Source organism: Mytilus californianus, unplaced genomic scaffold (genome assembly GCF_021869535.1).
Source record: "Mytilus californianus isolate M0D057914Y unplaced genomic scaffold, xbMytCali1.0.p SCAF_18, whole genome shotgun sequence".
Classification (NCBI taxonomy): domain Eukaryota; kingdom Metazoa; phylum Mollusca; class Bivalvia; order Mytilida; family Mytilidae; genus Mytilus; species Mytilus californianus.
In genome coordinates this window covers 12,123,304-12,139,635 of record NW_026262666.1, presented here as the reverse complement: position 1 = coordinate 12,139,635, position 16,332 = coordinate 12,123,304, and the positions used below count along the sequence as shown (strand labels likewise).

Here is a 16,332-nt window from a genome sequence, read left to right as displayed (position 1 = left end):
GAAAAATCTCCACACTTGGGCATTTTAAGATCAACAACCAGTCAAAAAACACAAGATACTACTGTTGAACAGAATATCACAAAATCAAGACGAGCTGCCTACAGCTTAATGTCTGCCGGTATGCATGGAGAAAATGGACTTGACCCTAGTACTGCTATTCAACTATTTAGAACCTTCGTACAACCTATCCTAACATATGGTCTCGAAATCGTACTACCAACTTCTCAAAACCTACTTAAATTGGAAAAGTTTCAGAAGAAAATATTAAAACAAATTTTATCCTTACCAATTTCGGCTCCTGATCCTAGTATTTACATCCTGTCTGGCATTCTACCCATAGAAGCTCAAATTGATCAAAAATCATGAAACCTATTTCACAACATTTGTAATCAAAATGAAGAAAATTTGGAAAAGAAAATAGCAAGAAGGCAATTAATCACAAAAAAATGAAGAAAGTAATAGCTGGTTCATAGCGATCAAGAGAGTACTGTTCAAATATGATTTACATTCACCAATCATAATTCTGAATGATCCACCAACAAAATACTCTTGAAAGAAATCCGTCCGTTCAGCGGTCGACCGCTACTGGAAAAATGTATTAATACAAAAGAGTTGTACTTATAAATCTTTGAAATACCTTGGAACATTGAATACTTCACCAGGAAAATGCCATAATTTATTATTCATTGGAATTACAAGTGATCCAACCAGAGAGGCTGTCCGGTTATCTGTGAAATTGAAGGTTACTACTGATACGTACATTCTACAATCCCATAGATAAAGATATAACCTGAACGAAACACCTATCTGTAAACTATGTGATATAGAAAATGAAGATCGTTCTCATTTTCGGCTTAAATGTAAAATTCTTCAATGCATTAGAGAAAGATATCTCAACCAAATTGACGAAATTATTTCTGATTTCTTGAACTTTAGAATGAGGGACATATGCAACTGATGACCAAATACAAATTATCTTGGATTGCACCGTGTTACTTTCCCGAGTTACTTTTACAAGTGATAACAAATTATTCCAAAGAATAGAAGATATTTCAAGACAGTTGATTTATGCTCTTCACGTAGCTAGATATAGAACGTTAGACATTAAGAAAAGATAAATGTAATTTATCTAATAGAGAAATGAATATATTGCTAGTGTGCCGTGAACATTTAGTGCTAATTTCACCCTGATGACTATAGCTAGTGTATATATGGTGTATATAAAAATGGTGATGGATTTTACTATGGTGACGGATTACTGTACATAAAGATGACAGAATAATACGCATTTGAGGTTGTCCCAACGTGGACGGAAGCATGTACAAGAATTACGGACATTTCAAGGCGAGATAACTCGTGTTACTTTTCTATTCTGGTTCCCATCTTGTTCTCATCGTCTGGTGACCAGTAGATAAGAATAGATAACTCCCCTAAACGAGCACCCCGCCAATAGATGTCACTTTGACGTTATGCCTATAGGGTAATTTATGATATTAGTTGTTATACGATAATTCCGAACGCAGTTGGATTTAAGAAAGAAACCCCGCGTACACTATAAACAGATGAATGATGAAGAAATTGCCGATAGGAAAGAAATAATTAAAAAAGAAAAGTTTTGCATGCCCTATGATGTAGAAAGAATATTTTCTGTTAACGATGGTTCAAAAGAGATACGTTTACATGTTATATTAGTTCCTATATTTATAATATATGTATATCTCTTGATCAATACTTTTTTTAATTTTCTTTCTTAATCTAGTAAATTTTTTTATTGTATGAAATTTGTAACCCTGTTTATACTACACACGACCTTTTCGGAAGCTTTAAGATAGTCCAAATAATTTATCATCGGTGTTTCTGATTTTAAAAAGTTCAATAAAAGCCGCAGACAAACTGATCTATCCTTGTAAATTTCTTTTTAAATGGGCTAGATGAAAATCAAATATACAAATCCTTTCAACATCAAACAGGCTTTCAAGCAGGCTTGAGTATTATCTAGATTATGTTTTATATAAAAGAAAAATAGCATTTAACTCTTCAACGTGATTCTGGAAAAGGATAGACAATTTATGAATATGACGAATACATAATCTTTCAATCAGTTCAATTGAAGTGTGGAGCTGGCATGTCAGTTATTGCTGTAGTAGTCCTTTAGTTAATTTATCATGTATCATTGCCATTTTGCTTAGTGTCTTAAAAGACTTTTGTTATCTATTCTGACATCGGACTCGGACTTCTTTTAAACTGAGTTTTACTGTGCGTATTGCTGTGTTTTGTTTATTCTCCATAGGCTAGAGGTATAGAGGGAGGGTTGAAATCTCATAAACATATAAATAAAAGCTACAGAAGGCAATATCATAAATATGACAAGATGTACATTTTGTTACTGTCAATTTTAGATTTTATTTGATATGGGTAGGTCACATGTATTCGACATTGACATTGTATAAGCCAGATGTATACTCCATGCTGAATTTTATTTGATCTATGTAACATGTGTAACACGTAAACTCATTAACACCTGTGGATTAAATTGTAATACTTTCCTGTCCTCTAGGAACATAAAACTTACATAATTCACTACCCTTAATTAGACATAGATATCAGTAAATAAAACCGCAGACTTTCTCCTTAAAGTTTAGTGGTTTGTACATATAATGAAGGTCAGCATGTGGTCAGGGTTTAATATTTGATCTTTTGGGAGATAGTTGAAGTTATTTTAAAATAACACTTTGCATCTGCGGGGGCATCATTTGTTTCTCCCAGACACAATTAAATCTCAGATAAAGTTCTACATTATCTTTGTTATGATACAGTTACTTCAGAGTGAAGTGCGGGGCATCACTTTGTCTAGTTAATTTTATAATTATTTTTTTGTTGTAATTAATCTTATTTGAAAATATTCGTTCATATTTCAGCCGTATCTCATTTTTTTTTTTACTTTATAAAATTAGTTTATATGTGTTACCCTATATTCTTATGTGTAGAATACTCTTAAACATTTAAACATACAAATAGAGGGCAACATACATAAATTATTATTGTTAAATCGCATTGATAAGAGTTTGAACACTTAAGACAAGGTAAACAAGTTGATGTGAAAAGACTACATTGTATTTTCATATTATAAATTAACTGCAAAAAATAAAAAAAGGGGTCTCCCAACGATCTCTTTTGCATGGACTACTATATTTTCAATATAATACTTCAACTTCAATGATCAGATAAAATAGTAACATATGGTATTGAATAGTGATACCGCACCGGAAAGGATTTGCCGTGGCACCATGGGACGCTTAAACAATATACTTCATATATGTAAATATTGACACATTCGTGTTTATATGTTAGCTGAGATCGATAATTATGGAGCTTTTCTTAAAAAAGACCTCGATGTTTTTCGTCATTTGTATTATTAAACGACATTTTATGAATATACTAAACAATGATTTGTATAGTACTATACAAATCCTTGTACTAAACAATAAGATTAATGTATGAATGAGAACATAAAGATAGCATATCCTAACAATGATTTTGATGCTATGATATCTTACTGTATACATTCAAAATACTTGCATTTACTTCTCTGATCATTTCTTATAATGATAAGATAGAGTTTTCATTATACAAAACTTGTATAAAATTTTGTATGTTTTGAATAACATTAAAAATTGCACGTTGTCATCTTTTCTATTTCAATTTAGTTTTTCAGATTTCGTAGACATTTTTTTCAATAATACAATCATGCAATTGTGTATTCAAATATTTGATAAATAATAATATAATTACTCAAATCAAAATAAGATTAATTAAACAGAGCCTTTAAAAAAAACGAAAAAAAAATAACACTTTTTGCATATTTTTCTTCAAGATGTCAACAAAACCACACTACTTTTAAAATTTTGATGTTTAAGGTAGTTCAGGGGTATAGAAAAAAATGACAGAATTTTCTTATACTTTGCCAAAATGAAGATTTTACTATGCTTTTTTAAAAAAAATGATAAAAAGTATGGGTCACCGCGCTATTTTTCAAGGTACGAGTCGTTCAAAATTGCCAAAATTTGCTTAGACTGTTCATGAAAAAACACATTTTTGTGCATAAAAAGAAATATGTGAGACAGAATTTTGAAATAAAATATGAGCAGATAGGTTTTATAATATATTTTAAGAAAATAAAAAGAAAAAAGGGTGTCACCGAACTTGTTTTCGTGCTACAAGTAAAAAATGAAAATTTCCCTATATTTTCAGTATAAATTTTGTATTGAAAGAGTTATCTCCCCTTAAATGGCTTATTTGAAAAATAATTCTAAAGGCACAAATATTTGGTATTTGTTCAAATATTTTCGATAATGCAATGAATAACTAAGTTTTCTTAATAAAAATAAACAAACAGTGTAACCAATAAATTGCAAATTTGTTTCCAAATTTGCAGATTTGGGTAAAGAACTAGACCGACTATTTACTGTGATTGTACAATTCAAGATGGCGGTATACCCCTGAACTACCTTAAAGAACTCTTTGGTGTAATAGAAATTAATATATTGTTTAAAACCTAACTAGATATTTGAAATGATGGATGTAATTAGAAAAGAAGTTCACATCATAAAAATGAGAATTCAACTAAAAAACAAGACCAATTTGTCTTTGAATACGGTCAATCTTAGTTGAATGAATATACATCGTATTCATAAATAATGAAGTTTCACTTTCAAATGCTTAGGGACAACAGTAAACATTATTTTAAAATGACGATTCTTATACCATTTGATAGGAAAATTATTTGCCAATACTGTATAATTTGTTAATTTGATTTACAATAAAAAATGAATTTAATATGAATTTTTATAAAATATGTATACCTCGTAATTTAACATATCTCAACCAAAAGAGAACCCGACGTTCAACATGATAGGGACACCAGTAAATATCAAGATAAACACGGTGGATTTTATTACACCATTTCAAAGCTAAAAAATTGGTGAGATCTCTATAATTTATTAATTTTATATGAGATTTATAAAATAGACATAGTATTCATTTATTTAGCTAGTGGTCATAATTCCCCATAGACAATAACGTTAAAAAAAATTCAATGATTACGGAGCTCTGTGTGGTAGCTGATAAAGCCATCCAGCTGAGCTGTCCGCAATTCTTGTGTATGAAGATTACCAGAAGAAGAATGGGGTGCAATTTTACCGAGGAAATATATCAATAGGTAGTAATTGCATGACCAATTGTGATATATCAATGGGTCATAATTTTTCAGTTTGTTGTGCAGCGATCTTCACTGAATTTCCCAAACTCTTTGTCATTAAAATTTCCACATCTGCTGAAACTTATTGACACATATATAGGTACTATTTGAGCTGATAAATATATGAATGGGTTATGATTTCGCTGTGAAATAAATGTATAGGTAGGGATTTCACAATTATTCAATATATGAATGGGGGTGTTGAATTTCCCAAACTCTTTGTCATTAAAATTTCCACATTTGCTGAAACTTATTGACACATATATAGGTACTATTTGAGCTGATAAATATATGAATGGGTTATGATTTCGCTGTGAAATAAATGTATAGGTAGGGATTTCACAATTATTCAATATATGAATGGGGGTGTTTTTTAAATCCCAGCTGCACAACTGTACCCAAAATCCCATGTTGAGACCCCCCGTGGATTGCCATCATAAAATTATAAAAATAATATTCATAATGTGCTGAGGTGTAAGAACAAGATAAGTAAGAACTGGATATATTTACAAATGAGAATTTAGAATTTAAGTGGTCTTAAATTAAACTTTCTTATAATTGTTAGTTAAAGGTGCTATATGTACATCAGAATTTATTTAAATGACCCTTTGATTAATAATAGTCTGTATAATGGCGGTGCGCCACATAGACGGGGCAGTTACAAAATATACGAACAGTTATATGTACATGTCTTTCCCCATTCGTGACAAGTTCCTTGCAATCTGCAATGCAAATATGCTAAAAAATTCGTTAAAAACTGTTTTAAGACTGAACATTAAACATCCAGTTTGTGTGTTACATTTTAGATTGACACATTCTAGGCGGACTTTCTTTCATCAAAATTCATGTTTGCTAAAATTTAGTGTTAAGTCATGGACTGGAAGTACAAGATCCTGCAGCAGTAACACTGACCAAGGACGATTTAAGAGGGTTCTTAAGGCATTTGTTGGAACATTTTGTCTTGGCACTGTTATTATGGGAATATTAACGTCTTCAAAAATTAAGAGACGCCTTGCAGGCATTGAGAATGTTGAAGATAGTGCTTGGAATCCTATCAAACATTACATTCAGTTTAAAGGAGTTGTTTTGCCACAATTTACTGAAAATAATGTGCACAAATTTGAAACTTTTGAAGTTAGGCCAGATGATGTTTGGGTTGTTTCATTTCCAAGATCAGGTACTGTAAATAGGGTGTAAATATAAGGTAAACATGGCTAAATATATCATAGATCATCATATGGTACACGTGTAGATATGATGATAAAATGTCTTGATGATTACAATTACATCTGATAGACCTTATCGCTATTTGGATATCTGCAACACTTGAACTATTGACGTGACATACAAATCACTTTTCCTTCGTGGCATCAGACATTTTCTAGTGCGACGTCAAAATTTACAGGAACCTTTGCAGTGTGCAGTAATGGCGGACAAATAGCGATAAGGTGTATTATTTGCAGCAAGAAAATGTTAACAAAGTTTAAGCAATTAACACATATTTATATATCGATATAAACTATTCAGTTTTATTCAGTTCTATTGATAATGTTAGTAAAAGTAAGGACTGAATTCAAGAAACTTGATAATCCATGTAATCATTGATAATTAACATTCACACAAAGTGAAACATACATTTCGTAGTTATTACTAAGAATTAAATAACGAGAGTTGATATCAAGCAATATCCACTTTTCACAAGTTGTTAAACTTATTTTTCTTTTAACATGTTTAAATGTTATATGGTCAATACTCTCACAATAGAAAATTCCATGAATTGGTGATTTAGTCTTTTGCACATACCAGTATGACGTCATACAGTATGTTCTGTTCCAGCATCAAACTTTAACAGACATTTTTAAACTTTTTGTACACTACAAAATTTTTAAAAAATTGACAAAAAGAAGATTTTCAGGTGGAAAGTGAAAGTGTTTTGTACAAAAATGTATGTTATTGAAGAAAATACATACATGTACAGTATGTCCGCTACCATGGACAAAAGGTACATCATCTTAACCTTTGAAGTCATAAATGACCTTATAAGCTATGAATAGCCAATGGAAATGTTGTAATTTTGTCTCATGATGCTGGATATGCCAATCAAATTAACACATATTTTCTATCACTTTTTTTCGTATCACTCTCTGTGCAGTGTGTATGGTGTGACACATGAAATATCTCTTCATGCAAGAAATAGATAATAGGCCGCAACCATAACAGTACATGTAGCAATGGTTATTAAACTTAAACCTGAATATACATAAACTGAGCCTTAAGGAAAGATTGAACAAATTGCAAAATGTCCAGAAAACTTAACATATTTATGAACAATTGTGATCAATTTATTAATTTTGCAGAAACAGAATGGATACATGAAGTAGTATTTTTGATAAATTCAAACATGGATTTAGTAAAAGCCAAAACTGTTTCTATTGACGACAGATTTCCATACCTGGAATACCTAACACCAGGACTTGATGCTATAGCTAATTTACCATCGCCAAGACTGATCAAGACACACTTACCATTGAAATTATTACCAGAGGAAATTAGGAAATCAAAGGTTAACACATTTACTTTTGTTTCATTTGAACATGAAGGTAGTTAAAGTACACATTGAGACGTGTTTCCCTTATTCTTTGGTAATTTAACCCTTTCTGGACCCAATTAAATTTGTTTAAAAAAATTTAACCAACATGTGGTTGACGATGATCTCAGTAGATGATTGGGTAAGATATAATGTCACATACAACCTTTATCAGTTTTCTGGTAGAATCTAAATGTGCTAACAGGTATTAGAGAAATTGACATTTTTTACATTTGTATGACCACAACTAATAACGTAGAAATCCAGAATGTGGAAAGCACTCAAAGGGGATTTTCATTTATCAAAATGAAAATTTATTTTATAATCATTAGAGAAACAGCGACTCTTTTCACAAAAAATCTTATGATTAAAATTGATCGTAAGTTATACTGAAAGGTGTATGACTTACGAGTATTTTTACTCTTAAGATTTTTTGTGAAAAGAGCCACAGATTCTTACAAAGTTACTAGTGGATTATCCGATTTATCCAATCTAGTTAGTTCAATTATTGAATTTTAACTATCTCAATTGGATAAATCTGAGAATCCACTTGTACTTATGTAAGAATCTATATGTATATGCATCTACATTGTTTTGTTTGCTTGTAGTTGCTCCTAGTTAATTCTTTTAATAGATTAAGATGGCATTGAAGGCAAAAATTATTATCTACACATATCTTACAGAGTCTAATATCAAGGTAATCCTGATTTTTACACCATGTTTAAATATTACATTGAAAATTAATTATCTGCAGAACTTTACTGTTTACCTTTGCTTTCCATTCTCTCTGTAATGGATTAGCATATTTCCAGCCTGAAATTAAGCTAGATGAAGTATCTGTCAAAAATTAAAGACAATAGCAATAAAAGTGCTGTTCCTTTGCTTTTTGTATGTTTTTTGCCAACTTTGAGAACCATACAGTCAAATGACAGCGACCAAAGTATTGAGATATTTAACTTTTAATGGTATTTTAAACATTTTATATAAGAAATAAAATTACTTATAATAGGTGTGGCAGGTGCTGATCCAGCCATTTGGAAAAGGGGGGTTCCAACCCCTGGAACACCAAGAAACATTCACAAAATTAAAAAAAAATTAAAAAAAAGCGCTGTTCCAACCGGAACACCCCCTGTATCTGCCAATGTGTGATGAACCCCACTCAGAGCTTATATATAGTATACTATAGTAATTGATTTTCGTATGATAATGTAAATTGTGTTGTAATTTCTGGAAAATTTTATGTGTTTTTTTATATTAATTATAGGTGATATATGTTGCCAGAAATCCTAAAGACACTGTAGTTTCTTATTACCATTTCTGTAAGCAGCTGAAGACTTTCAACAAGAGCTTTAACTCATTTGTGAAAGCTTTTATCAGTAATAGAGGTACAGTCAGTTAAACTTTAAAAAAATATTTTCACTAAACATGCTTAAAGAAGGCCATATATACATAAAACCACTAATTCATAGCTATAGCCCCATTGCTTTAAATGTCAAATTCTTCAATTTTGTCTTCAGTTCAAATAAAGTGGCAGTTGTTTCATGTCAAAACTATACCTTATTCTGACTTGTGCTAAAAATCCAGCTTACATTTGATTGCATATAAGGGCTAGCTCTCTGGTTCCCAGAAGTTTGGTAGTACAAAAACAGGTACTTCTGATGTGAGCAACAGGGCATTTATGCTCTCCTATGTTCTTGTGTTTGTTTTTTTATTCAAAAGAAACTTTCAAGAATAATCCCTTGTGACATGTGTGATACAGTAGTTTCCGAATAAGTGGTAGGGATGTCATAATGATATTATACATTCTTTTACCTTAGTGCTAAGTACAAATATTGTTTATATTTATTGTTTTAACATCAGCCAGACTAGATGGGATGTTGACATGGATAGTGGTTCAATAAGTATCATATGTTACATGAATGTAAAGAGAAATTTTTAAGAATATTAAAAAAAATATTTCCATATTTCAGACCAAAAACTGACTTCAAAATTATTATATCTCATCCTATGAAGAGGGTGGTAAAGGGTTATTTTTGTGCAACGTGTTTTGCAATTTTTATTTCACGTGCAGCCGTGAAAAAGGTTCGTTATTCACTGTGTTTCGTGAAATCGGTATAAAGATCAACGTGCAAGAAATTTTTAATTGTTCGTTCATCGTGAAATGGCAATTTTATTTCGCGTTCTTCCGTGCAGATACCCCCCTTTAACGCCCCTTTATGAATTCACACAAATTTACAGCAGTGATATCGTTTGTTTTCCATTTTAGATAAAGATATATCTATGGAAAAGACTGATCTTTTAAACTGATTTTAAACTTTTATTGGTAATATAATTATACTTGTAAAGTAACTTATAACTTTTCTGGTAAAATATTGTCTATCTAATAAGAAAAAATAATATATGAGTAAGTGAGAGTAGTTTTCTTTTAAAGTGGGATATGCTCCATGGTGGCAACATGTACTGAAATTCTGGAAAATCAGAGATGATCCAAATGTTCTGTTTATAACATATGAAGACTTGTGTGAGGTAATTATATATAAGTGTAGAGATATTCCAAATGTTCTGTTACATGTGAAGATATGTTCGAAGTAACAAACACCTTGCATTTGGCCAAAAAATAGTCAACCATTCATACTCAACGCCCTTATCAACAAACAAACAATGATCAATCATTCATAATCATTTTCAGCAGACAGCCTATTTGCTGTCTGGCCTATGGGTAGCATGGAATGGACATTGAAAAATTATCCATTTTTACCCAGCAACCATATCATGTTTTTTGAAATTATTTTTATAAGTTAAACACAAATATTATTGGTTTTTGATTTCAGGACATGGAAGGCAGTATAAGGAAGATATCAAAGTTCCTTGACAAAGAATTGACTAATAATGATCTTAACACCTTATTAAGTCATTGTAGTCCAGAAAACATGAAAAACAATAAACAAGTCAGCTATAAATGGCATCTAGGAGAAGGAGATAATGAACAACCTAATATCATGAAAGGTGAACATTTTTTTATAAAGCAAGATTGGGATTTATCAAAAATAGATTTTTTCCACTTTTGATATCCTACCTTGATTGATAGTTGATCATAATTGGAATTTATTACACTGGCTGCAAAGAATTACTGTGATTTCCCAGTGAAATAAAAACCGATAATTTCACATGTGCAATAATTTCGATAATTTCACTCCTCTGACGTCATACAACAATAGGTGCTCTCAAGACGTTGTCAATGACGTTACATCAAAGTAAATAGTGAATTCACAGAAAAAGATATAGTACCTTGCATTTTCTACTTTAATTCCATTAAAAAGTACATTGTCAATGTAATGAAAAGAATAACTAATCAAAGAATTCAAATATCGAAAAATATTCTCAACTCGTGACCGAACAACAGTTGTTCCACTGATAATTAACTCATGCACTACGCGCATTTGTGAATTAATGTGTTGCTTGGTCACTCGTCGAATATTTTTTCTCTATTTGAAGTCTTTGATTAGTTATTCTATAATTAAATGGGTTCTAAATAATGTGACAGTTACAGGGAACTAACCGAAATCTATATCTACATATGTATTATTGAAATGTTTATGCTCATTTGTGCACCATACATATGTTTTTTGAAAAACGTTGTTTATAAAAAATTTGAAAAGCCAAAAATATAAAATGATTGAGAGTATATTAAAACAAACAGGCTTATCGAAACACACAAAAAAGTCAAAGGTCAATTTTGCTTGACTAAGATGCATAATATACAGTCAAGGATATAACTCTATAGGGTTATTAGAGAAAAATAACATATTTTTGTTATTGTTGACTAAAAAATCAAAGACCTGTGATAACATATGTATGTTACATGTTTCAAAGGGACAATACACATCATTAGTTTTGTTAAAATGTATACAAGTTCTATTGATATTACTATTGTCTTTATGTATACTTAACTATAGAAAAGATAAAACAGTTCATATTTTGACACTCATTCATAGTACACCTATGTTATTACAGAAAAAATTGGCCTGTAATAACTAAAGGGTGTTATTACAGCTTCTCTATATCACTCCAAAGCATTTGCTCAGACATACATCATGCTTAATTACAATTTATTTTAATTCATTGTAAGAAATAATAACCAGAGCATGTAATGAGGTTCTGCGCAAGTTTCCCAGTAAATCCCAAGTGTCTCATATAATAAGTTGCATGCCTTTAATAACTAAGCCTTGTTATTACAGCTAAGTTTATCACTTAAAAGCCTTGTCTCATTGATTTGTCATGGTTAATGATAAATGTATTAATTTAATCAAAAATTAGTTATCAAGGCTATGCATTTAGTTTCTGCGCAAAGTTTCCAGAGTTCCCTAGAGCCCACTAAAAATTAAAATGTTGATGATTTATTTTACAAATAACAAACATATGTTATTACAGATTTAGAAAATTTTAGGTTTAAAGAGTAGACAACTCATAAAATTATCTGTAATAACACATGCAAGTTATTTCCTGTAATAACCCTATAGAGTTATATCCCTGACTGGTATAAGTACTTAAAAATATATTTGAACAGAAAATAGAACTGTTCTTGTGAAAAGTAAAATTACAAAAAAGTGTCAATAAAGCAATAATTAAATTATTCTCTGTCTAGGTAAAATTTTCCTGTAAAAATCAAAATTTCTGACATCTCATAGTAATTTCTGCTTGAAAAAAGGGTGTTGACATCTTTGATATAATCATTTATGAGGGGTGAAGGAAGTAAAATAGCAAAGTCTCAATTTTTTATGCAATGTAAATGTTAATCCCTATGCTGTCATTCTTTCAAACAATTCTTTAAACTGTTAAAATGTAGTAGTAAAGATCAATACAATAGTTTAATATTCTTTCATAACAAAAATAAGACAATTTTATTAGAATACAGATACTGTGTCGACGCTTTGCTTAGTACAAGCATCTGATAACACTGTTCTACTTTTTGCGTGGTAATGCGGGAGCTACCATTGATTTTTATGGGGGGGCTAGGATGAAAAATTTTGTCCTGCATTTTTTTTTAGTTGTAATCTCTGTCCTGCCTTTTTATTTTTTACTCTATTCGGTTCTGCCTTTTTTTTTAATAGTTTATCCTGACTTTTTTTTACATAATTTGTCATTCTGTCTTTTTTTTTTTTGCCAAGTTGCTCATCCTGCCATTTGTTTTACTCAAAACTCCTGTCCTGCCTTTTTTTTTTTTTAAATTTCATCCTAGCCCCCCCATAAAAATCAAATGGTAGCTCCCTTATTACATCAGCCATTGAACTTTCAGCCTTCATATTTTTAAAGGTGTGCATCATTATGACAAAACCAGAGGATCCCGAAAGGAATCTTTGCTTGAACAAAAAGTAGACCGTATTATTGTCAGATACTTGTAAGAACAGAAGCATTGACACAGAATCATTCCAATCAGATAAAAAATAATAAGATGTGGTATGATGGCCTTTTGAACTTTTTTGGATTTGAGTGTTACTGATGAGTCTTTTGTAGACGAAACGCACGTCTGGCATAAATACAAAATTTAAATCCTGGTATCAATATGAGTTTATCAACAACCACTGGGTCGATGCCGTTGCTGGTGGAGTTTTTATTCCCCGAGGGTATCACTAGCCCAGTAGTCAGCACTTCTGTGCTGACAAGAATTATCATTGATATGGTCATAAATTATAAATTAACTGTTTACAAAACTTTGAATTTTTTAAATACTAAGGCTTTTCTACCTCAGGAACAGATTATCCTCAGGAATAGAGTATCTTAGCTGTATTTGGCAAAACTTTTAGGAATTTTGGTCCTCAATGCTCTTCAACTTCGTACTTTATTTGGCCTTTTTTAGATTCGAGCGTCACTGATGAGTCTTTTGTAGACGAAACGCGGGTCTGGCGTAAATACAAAATTTAAATCCCAGTATCTATGATGAGTTTATGATAATATCCTTTGATGTTGGTATTTGGTTTTTTGTCTCGCCTTGACGGAGTCAAAAAGCGAGACATAGGTATGCTGTTTCAGGTGGCGGCGGCGTCAACAGTGTATTAGTTTGTGATTAGGTCTAGTTCATGGTGAACCACTAGTGGTAGGTCAATGATATTTGGTATGCAGTTGTATTAGCATTGGCACATCTCATTACCATGGAGATTATTTGGCTCCGCCCCCTCAGTCAAGGTCTATTGACTTTGAAACTTTTCATAGTTAACATGTATTAGTTTGTGATTAGGTCAATTTATGGGGAACCACTAGTGGTAGGTCAATGATATTTGGTATGCAGTTGTATAAGCATGGGCATATCTCATTTCCATGGAGATTATTTGGCTCCGCCCCATTAGTCATGGTCTATAGACTTTGAAAATTTTGCTTAGTTTACATGTATTTGTTTTTGATTAGGTCAGTTCAAGGGGAACCATTAGTGGTAGGCCAATGTTAATTTGTGTTCAGTTGTATAAGCATTAGCACATCTCATTTCCATGGAGAATAATTGGCCCTGCCCCCTCAGTCATGGTCTATTTACTTTGAAACTTTTGCTTAGTTTACATGTATTAGTTTGTGATTAGATCAGTTTAAGATGAACTGCTAAAGTTAAGTCATTGATATTTGGTATGCAAATTTATTGGCATTTGCAAGTATCGTTTCGATGGAGATTATATAGCCCCACTCCTGATCATGGTTCATTGACTTTGAAACTTTTACATAGTTTACAAGTTAATGTTTGTGTTTAGGTTCGATTAAAGGGAACAACTTATAATAAGTCAATGGTATTTGGTATGCAGTTGTATTAGCATTGGCACATCTCATTCCATGGAGATTGTTTAGCCATGAACCTTCAGTCATGGTTCATCGACTTTAAATATTTGCATTACTTACATGTTAAAGTATTGCAATTTTAATTTCAACATTTGCATTATCAAAATTACAAAAAGGCGAGACATATCTCTGTGATAAAAGTTTATTTCTTTTTCAGATGGAATTGGTGAATGGAGAAAACATTTTGATGATGAACCAAACTATCAAATAAATAAACTTGTTGCACATAAACTGGCCAATAGTGGACTTGCCTTTAAATATGACAAGGAAGATAAAAAGGACAGATGAAGTGACTGTAATAAATGGTTACAGATAGGGGATGCTGGAGATGCTTCATCAACAGAAAGAATGTCCTAGAATGGGTCCTATAGGATTATCCATGATTGAAGTTGTGTGCTGTGTGATCAATTTATGTTATGATAAAGAAGACCGAGGTTCCACCAATTTTGGTGTTTTCAGAAATAAATCTATTTGCTATAAATCAGTTTTGTATTATTTGATGATGTTTGTTTTGCTTAGTCTCTTTAGTATTTTATGTTGTTTGCCATTTTGACGCTTCCAGGGTTTTGTCAATATAAAAATAAGAAGATGTGGTATTATTGCCCAGTAATGTAGCACCAGTGTAGCATTGTAACCATTTGCTTACAAATAATTTTATAAAACTTTTTTTTTTTCAATAAACATTTTACTATACCGGTAATGGTTCAGCGTCTGTTTGGCTGCCGCCCCCAGACCCCCTGCTTACAATTTATTTTCCAGTGGCTATGCCACAGTTGCCAATGAGACAACTCTCCACCAGAGACTAAATGCCGTAGAAATTAGAAACTATAGTGTACTGTATGGCCTTCAATAATGAGCAATACCCATACCGAATAGAAAGCTATAAAAGGCCCCAAAATAACAAATTTAAAACAATTCAAACGAGAAGAAAACTAACAGCCTCAGTCTCTTTTTGAATTTTTATTCTCCCTTTTGTATTTTCCTTCTCTTTTTATTTCTTGATTGAATAAGAAATATGATAGGGATGTATGTAATACATAAAATGCTTGTAAATACCATGCAAAATATTAAAAAAAAAACCAGATGTGGTATGATTGCCAATGAGATAACTATCCACAAGAGACCAAAGGACAAGGATGTAAACAATTGTAGGTCACTATGACCTAGTTTGCTTGTTTGTGCTCCTTGTTCAAGTTCTCACTGAACTTTAAGAAAAGGAACGGCAATGAAAGACACTGTTTCTCTGCTTTGAAATTTGTCATGTGTATTGAGGGATTTCGTGTCATGAATTATACACCATACATTACTATTGTTACTATTCTTTATCATTTATGTGTATCCAAGACTAACTTACCTGTACATGTATGTAAGACTTGAGAGTGTTTTTGATCATCCTAAAATTTAATGGTTTAACAACACTTTTGACATAAACAGGCTGATGGTTATACTAAAAGTTGGCAAAATTAAAAGTGGTCTCCATTTGTCACAATTGCATCTATATTTCTGTTCTTTCTAACTAAAACGAGATTTTTGTGTGTCCCTGTTACCTCAAAAAATGACGCTTATTGGTAAGTAAACATTACCTTGTTGCTGCAGTTAAATTTGAATGATGATGACCGATTGGTGTTAAACGTACAGTGGCAAATATTTCATGCATATCGGAAAATAA

At 31.5% G+C, this 16,332-nt stretch overlaps 1 protein-coding gene across 1 annotated transcript; it reads left to right on the top strand.

Moving 5' to 3' along the window:
* The first annotated feature begins 5,968 nt into the window (after positions 1-5,968).
* Positions 5,969-15,428, top strand: LOC127726726 (sulfotransferase 4A1-like). Its single transcript, XM_052234199.1, has 6 exons — positions 5,969-6,434; positions 7,615-7,820; positions 9,109-9,229; positions 10,276-10,370; positions 10,676-10,850; positions 14,821-15,428. Exons 1-6 carry the CDS (start codon positions 5,993-5,995, stop codon positions 14,949-14,951), a joined length of 1,170 nt encoding a protein of 389 aa, XP_052090159.1. The 5' UTR covers positions 5,969-5,992; the 3' UTR covers positions 14,952-15,428.
* The last annotated feature ends 904 nt before the right edge of the window (positions 15,429-16,332 follow it).